Source organism: Lytechinus pictus, chromosome 3, assembly GCF_037042905.1.
Source record: "Lytechinus pictus isolate F3 Inbred chromosome 3, Lp3.0, whole genome shotgun sequence".
NCBI lineage: Eukaryota > Metazoa > Echinodermata > Echinoidea > Temnopleuroida > Toxopneustidae > Lytechinus > Lytechinus pictus.
Window position 1 is genome coordinate 53,361,975 of NC_087247.1, and position 19,837 is coordinate 53,381,811.

A 19,837-nucleotide genomic window follows, 5' to 3' on the forward strand; every position below is an offset into this window, starting at 1 on the left:
TACAAAGTTTCTGACAATTATGTTTCATTGTCTTTGCATTGCTTTCTGAATAATAATAACAACGGTATATTTACCCAGGGTAGCCACTTCAGTTCCAAATACTGTTCTCCCAGCAGGCTCTGCTATTATCATTACCCCAAAACAAAACAAAATATAGGTGTATGTTTTTTTCAAATTTCAATTTAAAATATCACCTTCAGAAAAGATGGCAACTATGTGATGCATACTGAGCAAATGGGCATTAGTACTCTAAAATAAATAGAGACTTTTGATTCTGAGAAGGGGCAGTAAGAGAATTAAGGTGGGTACAGAGGGAGGGGAGGGGAAATTCAGAGAGAAATAGCAAGGTCTAGATCAGAAAGATACTGATGCAGGGACAATGACCTTTTTCCTAGCTTTTAAATGCAAACTTAAGAGTTTAAACTTGAATGACCTATGGAATTTGATGAAATTAACCAGAGCTCTTCCTGAATACATGTTGAAGTCTTCATCTTCACCCTAATTGGCCTTGATCTTATTCATACCAAAGTACGACATTGATACATTTATCACTTCCTATATGTCACTAACTTGTATTATCGCATAAAAACCATGGCAGCGATATCACCCATCCACAGACTTGCTCTGGTGGGTTTAAATCCCCATCTCGGGCTCCTTAAAAATAACTAAAAAAGGAGAGTGGGATCAAATTCCAAGACCCCTTCCCTGTTTACAAGAATTGCATAAGAAAAACAGTGGCAGATCAACAGCGGGGGAGGGGTTAGGATGCATTATGTTACAGCTCATTGTTATTGTGTCAAATCAACATGTCAAACCCTCCTCTTAGCAAAAGGCCAGATCCGCCACTGCACTGAGGTGCCATTACTGAAATACTAGAGCAGTATTTTTTAAAACTAGGTATAGATCCATGTAGATGCATCATAGTGAAGAGTGAGCTGGCTCAGTCAGTAAAGCATTCACTTAGCTGTCTAACCAAAGATCCATGATCCCAAATGGATGACTGAAGCCTACTTAGATCAGACTATTTTACATTGAAAAACACTCCATCCCTCCATTTCCTCAAATAGGGTGTTAAATGAAGGCCCTTATTTAAGGAAAGTCACTGCACTATTCACATTACAGTAGGGGGACACCTGGTATTGTGATCCTACTGCACATACCCAATCACTTACATAAGGAGAACAGACCTGCGGGTTACAGTGATTCACTTTTTGCCTTGCAGGTACAGATGATGCCATGGACCTATAACGATCATGGTAAAATGTAAATCCTCATTGCATAGTTCCTTAGAGAGACTGATAATAACAGACCTGTGGTTGTTTAACAGCCATCATGCTTTGTTAGCCATAAGGTATAAGGCCCAACATTTAACTAACCAGTCAGCATTACCTTACTTCCAAATTGTCAAAGCCAGAGTTTCATAATAACAGAGTCAATTAGGGATTAAGGATTAACAAGTGATAATAATATCATATTACTTTGCAAGAACAGTTGCAAATCCTAAATTTTCAACAGCATCTCCCTCTCCCATTGGCAAGGAATCTGAATATTCTAAAGGTTTTAATTGTTATCTACACTTCTCGAGCTCATCCCCCTTCAAAATGTTGCTGTTGCGCGCCACCCCCATCCCTCCAAAAAAAATCCTGAATATCCTAAAATCAGTCGGAGCAGATCATTTGGTAATGCAAAGCCAAACACTATGCAGTTTGGATCCTCATATATCACATCATCCCAGATTTAAGCAAGCAGGATTTCGCCAAATTATGATCATACTATCACGTATCCCTCATCATTTTCTCTAAACGAATAAGCTTCAATTGATCTGTAGCTAATTTTGGGGGGACTAACTAACATATTAGTTACTATGACAACATGTGGTTTAATATCATTCATTCTTGATGATTCGTTTACAATCAAAATGGCCGAGTACTAGCTGGCAGGTGTCATGACTCCAATGCCATGACATCATGTTGCATCAACCTTGTATCAAAGGATAGATTAGACCTTTCCATTTCCCAATAAATGACACTGGGACAGTCTACATCAGACAGAATTTTCAAATTATATGAAGTGTGTGAAGATGAAAACCACATGTCATTTGATGGGCATTACTTCTAGATAACAAGCTTGATCCAACATTTTTTGTTTTAATCATCCTACTTGCCAATTAAATCATCCATGTAATTTACAGGTGAATATGCACTCCTGGTTTTAGCTTATGGGGGTTATCTAATATCTATTCATGATATTATACTATCACAAATTATTCAAATATGGAGCCATAAGTGGCTTTGATAGTAAAAGATAAAATTGGGTGATTTGAAGTACGGTGTTCATGCAGGGTTGGTGATGAGAGCATGAAAAGGCTGCTGAACCAAACTCCAACACTGAGCTGGGTTCAGGCTGGTGTTAAAGTTGTCACAACACCAACATCATATTTCATCACCATACTCAAAATCACCCAATCATGCACAAGCAGGAATCCCATGCACACTTAGGCTGAGTAAGTTCTTCCTAGCTGGTAACAATAATTTAGACAGCCCCCATTTAATCATTTTAAAATCACAAATGTGCAAAATACCAGCTTACAATATCTTCTCATTAACAGTTAATAACAGCCTCTCTTTAGTTGTCTTGTCTATAAAATAGATCAATCTACTGCCATTTGTGCTAATTTTTTTCAAAGCTTTTTCATCAATTCCAGGTTAACTGAGAAAACTTTGACTCAATATATGTATACCAACTTGGCAACAATTTGTATTATTACCCAGTACATCTGCCTTACCATAAACTAATTAGAGCATATATGAGCTCTGCAGAGGGCCTTGTCAATTATCCATAATGATCATCTGTCTATTAAATATAATTTGATAATGAATGTACAATGGTCTAGACAGTGGTCTGACTTCAACAGCAATCTTTCATTTTTACAGAACAATGTTCAGAATAAGATGAATGACAAACTCTAATATTGGGTATGATTGACTAATTCGGCACTTAAAACAATGACAAGAGAGACTTTAAATATCATGAAATTTCAAGTACAGAATTCTTCTTAAAGGTCAAGTCCACCCCAACAAAATGTTGATTTGAATCAATAGAGAAAAATCAGACAAGCACAATGCTGAAAATTTCATCAAAATCGGATGTAAAATAAGAAAGTTATGACATTTCAAAGTTTCGCTTATTTTTAGCAAAATAGTTATATGAACGAGCCAGTTACATCCAAATTAGAGAGTCGATGATGTCACTCACATACTATTTCTTTTGTTTTTTATTGTTTGAATTATACAATATTTCAATTTTTACGAATTTGACAATTAGGACCTCCTTGCCTGAACCACAAAATGTTAAAATAATGGAATTCCACGTATTTAGGGAGGAATGAAACTTCATTTCACGTGACAATGACGAAAAAATCAAAATATTTCATAATTCATATAATAAAATACAAAAGAAATAGTGAGTGAGTGATGTCATCAGTTCCCTCATTTGCATACCGACCGGGATGTGCAAATAACTCTTTTGTGAAATGAAGCGAAACTTTAAAATGTCATAACTTTCTTATTTTACATCCGATTTTGATGAAATTTTCAGTGTTATGCTTGTTGAATTTTTTTCTTTTTATTCGAATCAAGTTTTTGTTGGGGTGGACTTGTCCTTTAAGAACAGGAAGGAAAAGATCCATGATGATATAGAAACAAAATATTTTGGTCACATAGGAGATTGGTGAACTAAGCGATTAATTTTGCAATGTGGGCAGACAGACAGACAGATGGGAAGACACAGGATGTTAGTCAGATTTCCAGAATATTTCTGAAATTTTTGCAAGGAAATCCGGAAAATACACTGGTTTTGAGAATATTTGATAATGCTTTTGGAATAATAGCTGATATGCAACTGTATCTTATAAAATGATAACAAATGTGTATCATATGTAATGCAGTAGTAATAACTCATCTCAAAGAAACAAAACACATCACTCCATACACTTTGAGATGTACCATTTTATCAAGGGGAGACCCAATCCCGTTTTTTTGTTGAGTGGATGGGTGCTGAATTTTATACATATTATCTCCTTTAAAAAAAAAAAATTTTGGTTGTGAGATCAATTCATGGAAGATATCATCTCAGAGTAATTAGAGGCCATTGATCCTAATGCACTTCAGAATTAGTGTTTGAAATTGCCGAAAATTATAGGTAATTTACTCAAATGTGCTGGGACTGTATAGGACTATAATACTCATCTATTTAACCACAGCATTTCAGATGTTTTTAAGTCATATGTTTAATGTGAGTTTATCTAAAAAGAACAACCCTTCATAATACAGTTTTTTAACTATTCATGCTAATGAACATTAATACGACACCTATTTAGAATACATGGCCATTCAATGATATATGGTAAACATGTGTTTCTTACATTTTGAAGACCATGAGTTCAAATGTAGACCATACAGTACAAAGTATACACTGAAACCATGTAAGAGTATAGAAAAGAGTATTTTCAGACACACATGGCAATAAACTAAAGTATAGTTTTAATGAAATATGATGATTCAAACTTGCTATTCCTTCTTCATTAGCATTTGAACGTATGGTGGTTTGCCACATTACTAGTAAGCCTACATGTTAACAGCCCTAAATTCCTATGGATTTTTAAATATGATATGCACATTTAGACTTGCCTTTCATTATTCATTGGCATTTGAAAATATGCTGATTTACCATATTACATGTTAAGAACCCTAAATTCCTATGGAATACTAAAATCGGCTTTCAGGCCTTAAAAAAATCTCACATAAATACATAATGATGCCACAATCCAACCTAAGTAAAAGGAAATCATAGCTCCTTGCACAAAAATGAAAATTGCCAAAAGGATTTCAGAAGCTCATGCTGACAAGAAATCCTTCCTTCCTGATCCCATCATCTCTGTGCCAGATTGAAAATTAGCAATTAAGATAATGCAAAGGGCTTTTATAAGAGACAAATGAATCATCTATCTACACTGTCACACCTTGTTGATATCAACCCAACTTTTTTTTTTAAGACCAACAAAAATTCAAATTTTAAAAGATTCAGAAATATATTTTAATATGAATGATGAATATTTAAACATGAAATATTATTTTAATACTAAATTTCCAGTACAATGAAAAGCTTGTCCAATATGTACTTTTTTTTACTTTATGTTGGATTCATATGCTCATTTTATGGGGGAGATATACTACAGCACTAGGAGCTATGAGTGAACCAAATTAAACCAAAAATAGAGGAGTAACACTAAAACAACTCAAAACACTACAAAATACATGAACATATTTTGTAGTACTTCAAGAGACCCAAGAACTGATTGCTGATTTTGATGGTCATCTGTAGAAGATATAAACACATCTTCCAAGATGAAAACCAAAAGATTATAGAACTACTGACTTACAGTCAGTAGTTGATATTCAAAAAATGAAATGCTGTTGCATGAAATGTTTCTTCAGTTTCACCAAATGGAAATGTGATTCCTTCCTGATATATCTGCTCACAATACAATAATACAAAAATTATGTTGAAGATTTTAAGTTGTATACACAAAAATGAATGTTAATTTATGTATGCAGAGAGCATGAACTTACAGTTTGCTGCTACTGATGAAGGCACGGATCTGCTGTATGGACCACGCAGACCAACTGGCCTGGGCGGTGGAGGGAATTTGGGAACACTGGGAACAGCCCTTCCCGAAGACATGATGGCAAGCTAAATCACCTAAATTTAGCAGAGATTTACACCACACCTGATTCCAAATATAATGGACATTGAGTCCTGATCCAGACTGACAGATGAGGTGCCACACCAAACACGAGACAATGGTCATACAGACACCACATCACAAAAAATAAAACATTCTAGCTGCAGGCACACGATAGCCTTTCATCATTCATGGCCAACATCCATACATGAAAACACTTGTTGGCACTCATCTAATATACTTCAGCAATTAGCAAATCCAGAACAACAGCTCCATGCGGACTCCCCAAAACTAGGCTGTCGGAGGGAGATAGAAAATACTGACACAGGATTTATGTGAGCAGATTCACAGCGATCCTGCGTTGTGTGAATCACATGCGCAGCATCTCTTACTCATATTCTTTTCTTTAATGAGCAAGGGGCCAAGTTGTTGTGACTAGGCCTGTTCACAGATGTTCTAGATGAGCCTGTAGCGCTCATGGGACTTCCTCCAAACACTGCTATGGCGGCACCAAAACATCACAAAAGTCAACTTCTAAGTTGTCTTCACCCTTTCCTACTCCTAACTACCGGCCCCTTGCCCATCTTGGCACACGAACGGCAGCCAGCATCTTGAAATGACCTCCACTGCTGACTGACAATTATTTAATAATCAGGGAAGGAAATAGGTTTCCCCTTCTAAGGAAGGGACACTAACTACCTCCAATCTTTAAGTATCAAACATCTAATTACTCCTCCACTCTTTATTTTAAGTTTCCCAGACAAAGTTGGAAATGTGCTACATTTATCGCTCTTCCTTTTACACCTTTCCTGCAATTCATTCCAACGCTAATCTAAACTTAATTACAGTCACACCTTCCACTCTTTAACTTTAAGTAATCTTTTGGAGTTCTGAAAATTATGGTGACTGCTGACAGCATATAACAGGAACCAAACCTTTTGAAAATTCAAGATAGTAAGTAAATCCAAATAAAAAATATCATAACTTGTAGTAAATAAAATCAATCATAATCAAACATAAAGCTTATAACTGTTATTATGTGAATGAATTCAGAAGTTAGATCAGATAATGATACCTAAATGAAATAAATTCAGTCATAAGAGGGTAAACAAGTAGAACACCTCTGGCATTTTCGCCTGCATTACATGATTAAATATAGCAGCAATGATGGCTTTGAAAACAAGTAAGATTTTTAAATATTCACAAAAACACATTGATTTGATGATAATCTACTTCCTAAAAGGACCTTTGACTTTTGCTTAGTGACCTGAAATTTCATTATTCTTTTTCTGACATACCTGATAATTATATCTAAGTTTTATGTAATTTTGATCTTCTTGCATAATTTTCCTGTCAAATGATCAAGTTCATTGAACCTAAATGACCTTTTGACCATGGTATCAATAGATAAAAAAACTTAACCAAGGTTATGATTTAAAGTATGCAAATAAAAAATCATAACCTTGTTTATTTTTTTATATTGATAACCATGGTCAAAGGTCATTTAGGGTCAATGAACTTGATCATTTGACCAGAAACTCATGCAAGAAGATCAATGATATTTGATTACCTTCATGTCCATTCATGAAATAGATCCATATACTTTCAAATGTATGATGACATAAAAAAAAACCTGGGTTAATATTTTAATATTCATGACGCCACAGTTGCTATTGCCGTCGAAAAAGCAACACCTATCTCGCTGCTGCTTTGCTGGGGAGACAAAAATCACGGAATTAATTCAACTCCTCAAACTTTCCACATTCATTTTAATAGCATGAAGAACACCTTTGGATGTTTAAATCATTTGGGGTTTATTCTGTGAAATTATATACAAAAGACTTAAAAATTAAGTGCCATTTCCTAATGTCATGTGGAGTATAATATTGATGCGATGATTCTTCAGGCATGAAAGCCTTGCGGCACACAAGAACATGTCGATACTGAAAACAGAACTATACCACACCATTTTATGATGGGGGTGGTAGGAAACAGCCGCTCATGAAAACAGGAAGTGCTTGTGACAAAATATTAATAATTATTCAACTTCAATCATACCCTTGACATTGACAGAAATATTGGAAGTAATGACTGGTTGTCAAACAAAACTTTGTAGGGTGGGTCTCATTAGAAAGTAGAGAATTGCATAAAATAAGGAATCTGGTCAAACATGGACGAAAAAATATAATTCCTTGGGGAATGAATATTCATGGTATATCTAACTACCATAAATTATGAACTGTATACATCTAGGTCTTGGCAGGTCAAAACATATCAGTGCTTCCCATACTTCTTAAAGGGGAATGAAACGTATGGAACAAATAGGCTTGTGTCGAAACAGAAAGTCAAAAAATAAGAACAAAGAAAGTTTGAGAAAAATCAGAGAAATAATGAGAAAGTTATGAGCATTTCAATTTGGCAATCACTAATGATATGCAGATCCTCCCAAGGATGTGTGATGTAACGTGTGAACAACTGTCCCTTTGATGGACTCTAAAATGCCCCCAAAATGTCTCTTTTTGCTTTTTCTTAAGGTGATACAAACTCTTTATCCATGATGTATTCTTTAAAAATCTGTATTACATGCCCTCCTATAGAAAGAACATGTGATCTACTGATAGATGTGATAAAAGAGGCAATTAAAGTGAAATATATACTAAAGTAATGGGGAGAGTTGTTCACAAGTGACATCACACAAGACTTTGTCGCATTGCCAATGTGAGGATCTCCATAGCATTAGTGATCGCAATATTCAAATGCTCATTATGTGTCTGATTTTTCTCAAATTTTCATTGATCTGTTTCTTTGATTTTTCTGTTTTCACACAAGCTATCTTGTTCCAAAGGTTTCATTCTCCTTTAAGGTTGTTTTCCAGTCATGTGTTTGAAAACTAATCCTTCAAAGATTTCTTAAGATTCCATTCATTGTAAGTTGGCAGAGCATTTCAAATTAGGTCAACTATATATTAATTTCAAGCCACTTTCATATTTCAATTAATAAATTTTTTACTTTTATTACAATCCCAATCAATATAACTGCATATATACCCTCGTGGCATGTGCTTGTTCTAAAGCAACCTAAAACTGTGTCTGGAAAATTAGAATTTAATGTGAAACTTGTCACTGTATGAAGTCAATGCTATATCTAAACATTGATAAAGTCAAGTCTTTGATGGATAACAAATGGTTAGGAATAAAGACCATACAAATCACATTTGAAGACATTAGTAGGTATAATTACTTACGAAGCCATCCATCAATCAAACATATAACTTGAGATGAACAACAGGCGGCATCGGTGGGGGGGGGGTTGTATTTGAGATGAAAATATAATTTATTTGACTATGATTAAGTTTTCTTTATTTATGTAATGAACTGGGCAAGTAAAAAAAAATTTAACCATAGCATATTACTTTAGCTATATTTCACTATAAGAATTCAATATTGTTAGGTATCATATTATGATTCATGTAAGTGTGAACATATTTTACACAAAAAGATATCAATAATACAGAATAAAGTAAACCTTATTTCATATGATATATGGTAATTTATTACTCACAAATCATTTCTAAAGTAATGTGCTATTGTTTATGTTTAATATTTTGTTTGAGTCAATTGTTTTAATCTATATGATTTAATTTCTTCAAAATGGTGTATGACAAGCACTGTCATTGCTAAGAAAGCATATTTCAGCGTCACCCGTGTAATTATACCTAGTCGATTTTTTTTTATGCCAATTTCAAATGTCTTCTTTAACTTCCAATATATTCATTTATTTATTTTGTTTTTATTTATTTCATACTCAAGGGTAGTCCTGTTCAGATTTGAAAAAAAAATGCTTCACAAAGGCACCCTGCAGTTAGACAAACACCATCCAACATGAAAATACAGAGTAAGGTAACATCATAAACTACTATCTACAATGTCCAGACCTAATCAAATGTAGTATTCAATTTGAATAAACAAGCAAAATATAAATTTCAATCTGCAAGTGTTAATCCATAGAGAACCCAAACCAGGGATAGAATTATAGTACCCCTCTTGAAACATCACAAATACCTTCAAAGAATTTTGTGGTACAAATGTACTAAATCAATTTCTGGGAAGAATAATCAAAGTCATTTTGGGGAATAGGAAATATCACCTACTTGAAACACTTAAAGAATTGATATACTCTTTTGTGAAACTTGGTTATACAAATCTTTCAAATGAAGAGTGTTGTCAGAAGGATGATTATCTGTCTTGTTGAACAATAGCAAGGCAGGATGGTCAATGACTGGTCAATGACTAATCCTTAGGTGGTTTCAAACCGCCTCGATCACAAGAATCCCCGTTAAATTACGAGAACTTTTTTAGGCTGAAAAATACCCATTAATTATTCCTGCATTCACACCGCCCTGAAAAATACCCTTCGGGATAAGTTCCTGAAGTTACGAGCATGCGCAGTATGGTCTGATAAGCAGCAAGGCGCGAAATTCAAAATCACTAGCCCAGCAGCAACCCAATGCACGGCGCCGCACCCAACGACACGCTGGGCTAAAAGTTCCCGTAATTTGCTTTCAGACCGCCAAAATACCCACGACCTTGGAAAAATCCCCGCGAAAGTTCTCGTAATTTCGCAAAGTACCTACTATTTATCGGGTATTTTCTTTCGGGGATATTACGCGTAGTTTGCTTTCACACCGCTAAAATACCTGGTATTTTCTGATCGGGGTAAATTTCCCGATCAGAGAATACCTGGAACTGGCGAACTTCGAGGCGGTCTGAAACCACCTCTAGACTCCTAACGGTTCTATAGAGGCCATTGGGGATTTCAACAACTCAGCAATGGAGGACATGACATCGAACAATACATTTTGACAATTAATCATTAAATTCATATTTACAAATATAAGCTAAACCTGAACAATATCAAAATACAAAAGGATGCAAATTACAAAAGATGCTCAAGTGTACGAACTGTGCTGAAAAGTGTAAGATTATGGTAATAGTGATAATAAGGCAATGGTGAATAATATACGCTTCTTGAAATACCAATGGAAATTTCCCAGCCCATTTTAGATGGAACGACATAAAACCTGAACTAAGGGTTTGCAAAATCATTTATGGAGGTGATGAAAAATATGAACACCATGTGGCATGATTGAATAAATGTTTTTCCCAAATTGCACTTATGACAATACACCGATTTTATTGCAATCAATAAGTATAAGTGAGATGTGATAATGAGAAGAATACCAGGAAAGGAAGAACTACAGTCCATAATAGGAGAGGTTTGAGGGTATGCAGTTTATACATGTATTGTACAGTCTAAATTTCGTGGATTTACAACATGTCCAAACTGAATAGTGACCAGTCATATTTGAGATTTAGATCATTCACCAGTGATCTAGAATATAAAAAAATCCATGTAATTTAGAATGTACAGACAGATTAATCAAGGAATGAAAAGAAAATTAGGGGATATCTAAGGAAGATGAACAGATAGTGTAAGCACATGTAATGAAGAAGTAGTACAGTGAGCCACAAGAACTTAATGTCCAATGGACCTTCTGCATTCGTGGCTCCGATCTTTACACAACATAAGATCAAAGAAGGAAGGTTATGTCTTACGCCTGTATCTGCGACTACTTATTCTGCGGCCACCTCGCACTTTCTGCTGCGCCTTCTGGAAAAGCCCTTGAGCATTGCTGATTGAAAGCACTAAATGACCCTCATCCGCTAGGTTGGGCATGGACCGTGAGAGTCTGTACTCCTTGTAGCATTTGCCCTGCAGGAGCCTGTTCTGACGTAGTGGTATCACAGAGGGTGAAGTTGGGCGTCGCTGGTTGTAATGGTTGTGATCTATTTGGGTGGTATGATAGTGGTGGTGTTGGTGGTGGTGATTTTGTTGGTAGTGGTGGTGATGGTGACCATTCTTGATGTAGGTTGTCTCGTGAAGCAAGTTGCTTTCCGAGTGGTACTCTGTGTAGAGATGGACATTACATGGAGTTGATTGGAAGAGAGTGAAATTGTGAATGAGTAGTTCTATGCAGGATGATGCAATGCAAGAAGCAAGGAGCAAGAGTCTATTTTCAAATGCAGCATGCAAAAGATTTAGTGACATGCAATGTGAAATGCAAAGTATAATGAAAATGAAGCAGCAATACAGAGTGCTTGATTTGCTTTTACTAATTGATGTTTTTTCTATAGAGATGTGGATATAAACTTACCAATATTACTCTTTGATCCCTTTCAGATTTGATTACAAGAACACTGGCTATATATTTTTCTAAAATCTATGTACAGCATATCTATAATTTTATTCAAAGCACATTACAATTACTTTACTCATACTGTATACTAATGTAAGAGTATCAAGAAAAAAACTACTTATAGAAAGTTGTAATTGACATTTTGAAAATTGGAATCTATTAATACATTTCTTACATTTAAAAGCATAAATCTTTTGCAAAGGTTAATGATCATAAAGTTTATGTTTTCCAAACATACCGGAATAACATAAAATTACTATGACACAGCACTTTTGTTAAAGACTTCAACTCCCATGTTTTCTACAATGCATTTTCTATACTGCTAAATCCGAGAATAAAAGTTTGTATTTAAACTTTTAAACAACCATTAGCCTATAATTCTGCAGATGACTTGGGTTCTACAGAAATACTTATTTCACATGTAAAACATTCATAGTTACAACCTAGGGCTCACCTTAGTTATCTTCCTTTTCTGAAATTCAAAGCACAAGATGATGTGACAAAAACGCTAGCACAAAATAAAATGAAGCATTTCACAACCAGTTACATTGCTGAGTTGTGTCCCTAGCTAGAACCCTTCATCAACCCTCTAAACTAGAACATCAAACAGGGTTAGATCAATACAGAAAATAACAGCAGCAATCTAAACATATATCTGGCATGTTATATAATCACAACAAACAAACCGAGACTATATATCAAAGGGAAATTGGAACACTAAATTGCCAATTTTGTATTTCCCCTATCTGTATTTTATCAATATTTCTTTTTATCTGTTTTTCATTAATAAATTATTAGTGCAAAATCATCAAATAAATTTGTTATTAAGCCCTGATAGACATACTGAGCAGGATATAGGCAATAATTCCAAGATTGTTTCGGTTATCAAGTGCTTTGATGATAATGATAAGAAATAAACTTTGAACCTCTGTGGCATAAGTGTAAAGAATTGTCAAATCTTTATTAATAGCCAATAGCTCACTGCAAAAGGATGCCATGTAGTAGTGGCATAGGTCGAAATATAATTTCAGCTTTCAAAAGACAAGATTTTACAAAGACTGGCCATTGCACTGACATATAATGTTGACAAAAGAAACCCAGATAGGAACAAAATACAAACAGGGCTCTAAATAGATTAGCATGTATACATTAAAGAGGAAGTTAGATGAAGAGTGAAACCACTCTTATAACAATTGTAATGTGTACATATTTTTTTTCAAATGGTATGATAATACAGTCATGTAGTTTATTTATGGCTGGAAATGAACAAGCTGGACATATTTCAGCATGTCCTGGGATTAGTTAGATTATTGATTTTTATAAGTAGGTCCATGATCATTGTAAAATTGTAAAATATGAGATACATTTTATTGATATTTATATTACTGGTACCAAAATCAGTGGAATGTTTATTATTGTTGCTTAATTAGTACCTTCATATGGTAGTTTAAAAAAAAAAACAGAGTTCTTTCAAAATCAATTGATACACTGCTATAATTGATAGTTCACTGCATATAGCATTTATAGGCATATGTTTTACATCTAAATTTCACCCCCCCCCCCAAAAAAAAAAAAAAAAAAAAAACTAAATAACACAATTTGTCTCCTCTTTGTATATGGGGCACAAACCCTATACTACAGGGATTTGATTATATTTGCTGCACACATTTAAATTGAATCCTATGGTTTAATTTTCAAACCTAACATAATTCAACTTCATGTTTTAAATTCAAATCCACAGTCTGACTGGTCACTACAAATGCTTGAAATTTTTAGCTTAATATTTTCATAGGCTGATGTACGCTAATATGTACTGCTATGTACAATAAATAAATTCCACTAGAAATTACAACATTCAAACAGAAAATTCTTTTAACATGATTTAAAAAGAAAGCATTTGAATCTTCAACAGGTTGACATACCCGTACCCTCTATATGAGAAGATCTAGTAGTCGGGTGAAGGCCCAAGTCCAATCCAGGCCATAACATTTTGACAACTTTTTCCTGAGTACCAAGATCTACAAATGTGTTCTCAAGATTGTATAATAGCAATCCACACATAATATCCTGAATAAAATATTATTTTGAAGAATATGGAATGCTGTTGTAAAGAACCATAGCATACTGGAGCACCTGCGGAAGTGCATTCATGATATTTCAAAAGCGCAAAAGCTCAACTCCAGTGAGGACAAACTTTGTTTGAAGTTTAGAGACTAGACAAACATTTATAGATCACATAAATAACAAATGATATTCCTTTATCAATCTTTGCACTGTTGACTTTGTTTGAGCAAATATAGAAATGTATTGCCTAAGAGCAAGTTTGTGGAAAGAACTTTGGAAAGGTTTTTAAAAAGTGCTGTTTACTTTTCCTCTGGGGAATGTCCCTATTTCATCTTTTTTAGGGTGATAGATCGATCATTGTGATCTGCTCCTCTCCATTGAAATTTTCTAAAGATTTGTTTTACTATTTTTTTATATAAGGTCAGAGAAATTAATTTGCATATATTTATATTCATGGTGTGTTTATATTAAAATAAAAGATATGAAAAGAAGTTTACAACCAAAGATTGCAAGTGTATTTTGCCATCAATCCAACATACTACACATGGAAATATATTAACTCTCTATTGGTAGATCATGTCAATATACACGTAATATCAATTATGTTCATTACAGACGGCAGCAACATTAAATGACACCTATACCATAAACAAAAATAAAGCTAGCTCACCTGTATACTAAGTGATCTATAACTCCAAATAATGATTCTCCATTACAGACATTTGTGTACCATTGCAACCTACAGACGAATGAAACCTTGAATAGTACATTCTTACAATAAGAATGATTGCACTGCACAGCATACTGCAAAGTACCACTATTTCATACCAATATTGCACAATTCAGTTCCTCTTGATAAAATGTCTATAAACAGCAGATACAATAGGGAAATCCCGCAAATTTGTTATTCTATTGATTGAAAGAGGTGCACCTCTGTATTCTTCTCTGACCTCTAGATCTGTGCAGACAAACAACCAAGAGAATCCATTGATGTCTACCATGCATGACGGACGGACGGGAAATAAATTCACATGTATGATTGAGATGAAGGGAATTCCCCTCAAAGAGAGTTAAAATGAAGAATTTGAAGTGATGTCTTCAAACATCTTGATAACTTTAAAGAAAAAGTCGTACGTGGCAGTGGCATTGCTTGAATACAATTACAAGCAGAGAAATTGGATTATTGATTATAAATCCAATACTATTGCACAATTAAGCTTCCTTTCATCAACACAGTGTAGAGTTTAAGATTCAAACAAGATCCAGACACTCTCTTCGTTTACTTTATTCACCATCTTAGTCTCTGTTACGTTCCTGTTATGTTTGCTGATGTTATGTTCATATTGAGTTGCTGTTGTATTGAACTGATATTATTTCCTCTCGTCGACAATCAAACCTCCCTTTTAAATCCTACAACAATTTTTTTTTTAATCAGCACTTCATGTCTATGATGTCATCATTCATGCATGCTTTCCTGGATCCAAGCGTATGAAGGAAACGGAATGGGAAATGCATGTAGTACTGTACCACAAGAATGATTATGCCATGATCAGAGGTCTAATATTCCTTTTACTCAGAATCTGGTGTTTCCTGCCGCCAGTGACTACAGATTTAGTCGTGGGTGGGTTTAAATACCATATCTTTAAAACAATTGAGGTTTTATAAGAAAAAAAAGGATCTAAGACATTTTTATTCTTTCTTTCACCAAAATATTCCTATTTCAGCTAATTTTCATTTATACTTGAGTGAACAAGTGGATTTGCCTCTGAGTGTAAACACTTGGATCATGCAAACCTGGTGCACAAGTTTGTGTACAAGTGCACAACCCCATAGGTATCAGACACAGGAAGAATAGCATCACATGTCCTTCAATGACAATCAATCATCCTTCAAGTTCAGTTTAATATTTTCTCCCAAATAATTCCATCTTTTTATCCAAGAGTGAAATAATATAATATGGCTATAGCGTTTTTAAAAAGTAATTGGTTTGCAATTTTTCTTTCAGAATTTTTTCCATCATCCATGTAAAAATCCTTTTGACTGACACTGTAGATGGGTCATGTGAAAACCCACTTATAGAGGCTATTCATACAGTTTTCTTATTCAACTTTTCAATAAATACATCAAAATCTATATTGATATGCTCATTTAATTGTGAGTTGATAGATATTGACTCAAAAGTGAAACTAGGGTCATTAACGTCTATATAAATAACCATCAAAACCTTCATTATTGCTGGGCTAATCATGATTTACACAGTATGTATGGAATTAACCCTTTCATAGTGGTCTACATCAACTTGCTTCAAGTATTCACAGGATAATTCAAAATTACAACATTGAACCTATTAATCAACAAAAACTGCTGATGCTTTCTGACAATTTATAAGCAAAGGCTTAATGGAATATCTACAGAAAGGTTGCAAAAGGCATCTGCTAGGATTTAGACCCACTATCTTTGAGATTATATGAAGCATTCAATTGGACCATTCTTTATACTTATGTCATATGTAATAGATTAATGCTGATGTTGTTTAAGTGTTATTTAATTTTCTTAAGTTTTAATGTAAGTAATTTCTTATATTGTATAATTTTATTTCTGTAAAGTGCATTGACAGTCCATACAGGTCTGAAATACGCTATATAAGAACCTCATTATTATTATATTACATGTACCTTAGTTTCTTTTTAAAAATGATACAAGAAAGTTTTAATGACATTTGTTAAACAATATTGCATTCTTGTTTCTGCTTGAAATACATACAATTCAGACTGTAAACATACATGGCATTAAATGTAGGCCTATAAACTTGGCATCACAATCTTAAGTCAATATTAAAGGGGTTGAAATACCCCTAAAAAAATGTGTATTTTGAAATATTTGCAGGTTCTAAATTTGTGAGCCACATTACTTAAAAGTTTTTATAATTGACATTCTATATTCCTTCTTCCTTACTCTATCCTCTGGAGTAATATAGAAATATTTCACAGACAAACATATAGGATGATATGAAGAAATTTCACTTTCATCAACTTTAAGTTAATGTTGTAGGATAAACAAGAAAATGATTCTGAATATCAATACAAACCCTCACTGAACTAAAATAAAGGAGACGCAACAAGCTTAGTCGGTAGAGCGGGGTTTCGGATTCCGGTGACCAGGGTTCGATTACCACTAGGTGCGGTAGTGCCCTTTGGTAAGGCTTTAATCCTCATTAACAGGTCCCTCAGAGAGGATCTTAAGCCATTAGTCCTCTGGATGCTTGCTTACAAGCGTTCATGTTTTCTTAGCATTCAGGTAAATAAAATCACCACTAAAATCAATCTAAACTGAGCAAAATGAATTTGTAAAAACCCATAACTCCAATCAGAAGACAATGGTTGTTTAAAGGGGGTATGAGAAGAAAAAATGCCTTCAAGTTTGGTCTACACTTAATCCCTCATTACTTTCTTGACATTTAACTCCTCACTCAATCACTCATGTTTTCCAAATCATGAGAGTCTTAAACTTTTTTTTTTCATACGACAATTTCACGTCTAGACAAGCGCACAGGTCCTTATCATTTTGCAGATTGACAAGGTGCTTATGGATTTACTTTTAGAGCTTCATAGGGACCATTTTTGGTAAAGAGTCTATAATTAGGAACAGGGAGGGAGGAAAAACGTCAGTGTGGCTGAATATAGATCATGTGATTGGCTTTTTCTCAGTGGCGAGGGTATGGGGAAGGAAAATCTAGATCCACCAGTGAGATACAAATTAAAATTAAAGGGAGCAAACACTCTTTAATCTCTTGGAAAAATCTGATAAAAACAAACATAAAGTCTGTTATTAGTCAAGTGAATGCTAAAGCTATAAATAAATGGACAGTGTAAAATATTATATCAAGTACATCATTACTGAAACATACAACTCACTCACAAATATTTAGTTATACCACATACAGATGCTCCAATAAAGTATAGCAATGAATATTATTAATCAGTGTTAATTTTTATATCATGTCAAGCCACTAATTCACAGATTTGGTGAGCAACAAACATGAAAATAAATAAGAGATGGGAATCTGAGCATTCTACATTAATATATATCCCATAAACCCATTTCAATACAAAACTTACCACCAAGATTTATACCTTGAATTTCTCCATCTTCTTCATCTCGATCTTCTTCCTCATCATTATCATCTAGAAACCCAAACTCACTTTTTTCATCCCAGAATACATCATCCAGCTCATCACCATGCAAGCTTATGGTATCTTTAAAGATGCATGCATAACAGGATAGGGGAAAATAAAGACACAGTACACATGCAATAGCCATGCAAAACATAACAAAAGTAATAAAAGCAAGAATTTTTCAATGAATTTTGAAAGAAAATATGAAAACATATAAAAGGAAGAGAGCATTGACAATTCAACAAAATGACTCTGCAAGCTTTTTTAAAAATATATTAAGTAGCTTTTAGTACACTGATAATCTGATGTCATTTTTTTTAAATACTTAACATATACATCCTTCCACCATTTAAGCTTTTGTGCAATGTGAAAATATGCTGCTGATGTGTTTTTTTCAATTAAAAAGAGAGGTGTAGCCTTGCCTGTAAAAGTGTCATCCCCCTTCTGAAGGCAGCTTATTTATATTTATTAACCAAACATTTTCAAAATACCTTGTGCAATAAACATTAATACTACATACTGATAGCAAATGATACACTAAAATGCACCTTCAATATGGTATGAAAAATATCACAACTCAGCTAAACATGGCAAGTGGCTAAATACATCCTGTGCCTGAAATATATCTTTGATGATTTAATAATAACATTGGCCTCATTATAATTAGAGATGAATATCAACATTATGGAGTGGTTCAAAGCTACACTTTACTTTACCTATATATCAGCACAATCTCTAGACCAACAACCATTCTGTACAGACTACTGATTATATACTAGTGTTGTTGAGAGATATGGATGGATACTTATTGTCATGTAGGACTGTGATTCCTGGCCATTAAAATGATGGATTAATCAAGTAACAATGATGAGATGAGATATGTGGTTTCACTTGTGGTTTCATAATGATCTTTGGTTATCTAAGGGAGAATACAAATCATGGATAGTATGTCCACACTGAACTGATATACATAACTTCATTTACATCTATTAATGCCTTAGAAGGAAGTTCAAAATCATGTTCCTGTCACCCCCCCCCTCAACTATTCATATGGTTATAACAAATTAAAGGGGAAGTTCACACTGACAAAAAAAAAGTTTACTTTAAAAATAGCTGAAAATGATTTTTTTTAATATGGGTAAAGGTTGAAGAAATGCATAGAAAAAATAGAATCTCAATTGTTTTATTTGTGAGCAGCTCCCCTATGTATCATGTAGTAAAAATCAATGAAATGTAATATACAAAAAAAAATTATAATCATTGTACCTTCAGTATATCAACAAACAAATCATTTCACACCAACTGAAAGAAGCTGCTCGTATATGACATCACAAATTATGAAAAAATCTAAATTCTGATAACTTTCTTAATCTTCAATCGATTTTCCTCAAAATTTCAACATTATTTTCTATTATTTTGTTGTGATATTTTTACAGCAACATTTTTTGTCAGGGTGAACGTTCCTTTTAAGTGTAATCATGGTAACTGCAGTATTTATTATGTCTACCTTCCTCCAAGAAATATCCTTTTCTTTCTCATTCTCAATCTCATTTCTCTTTTCTTTCATATTTTCTCTTATTTTCTCCTCTTAAAGTTTCC

General features: G+C 34.0%; 1 protein-coding gene across 1 annotated transcript in view; it reads right to left on the reverse strand.

Annotated features, from left to right (window-relative positions):
• Positions 1 to 18,383, reverse strand: part of LOC129255504 (FYVE, RhoGEF and PH domain-containing protein 2-like) — a 57,593-nt gene extending 39,210 nt beyond the window's left edge. The window contains exons 1-2 of the mRNA XM_064096013.1: positions 18,197 to 18,383; positions 11,359 to 11,709 (exon numbers count right to left, since the gene is read on the reverse strand). Coding sequence (XP_063952083.1) covers positions 11,359 to 11,709; positions 18,197 to 18,383 — 538 coding nt within the window. The remainder of the gene's footprint in view (positions 1 to 11,358; positions 11,710 to 18,196) is intronic.
• Positions 18,384 to 19,837: the final 1,454 nt, after the last annotated feature.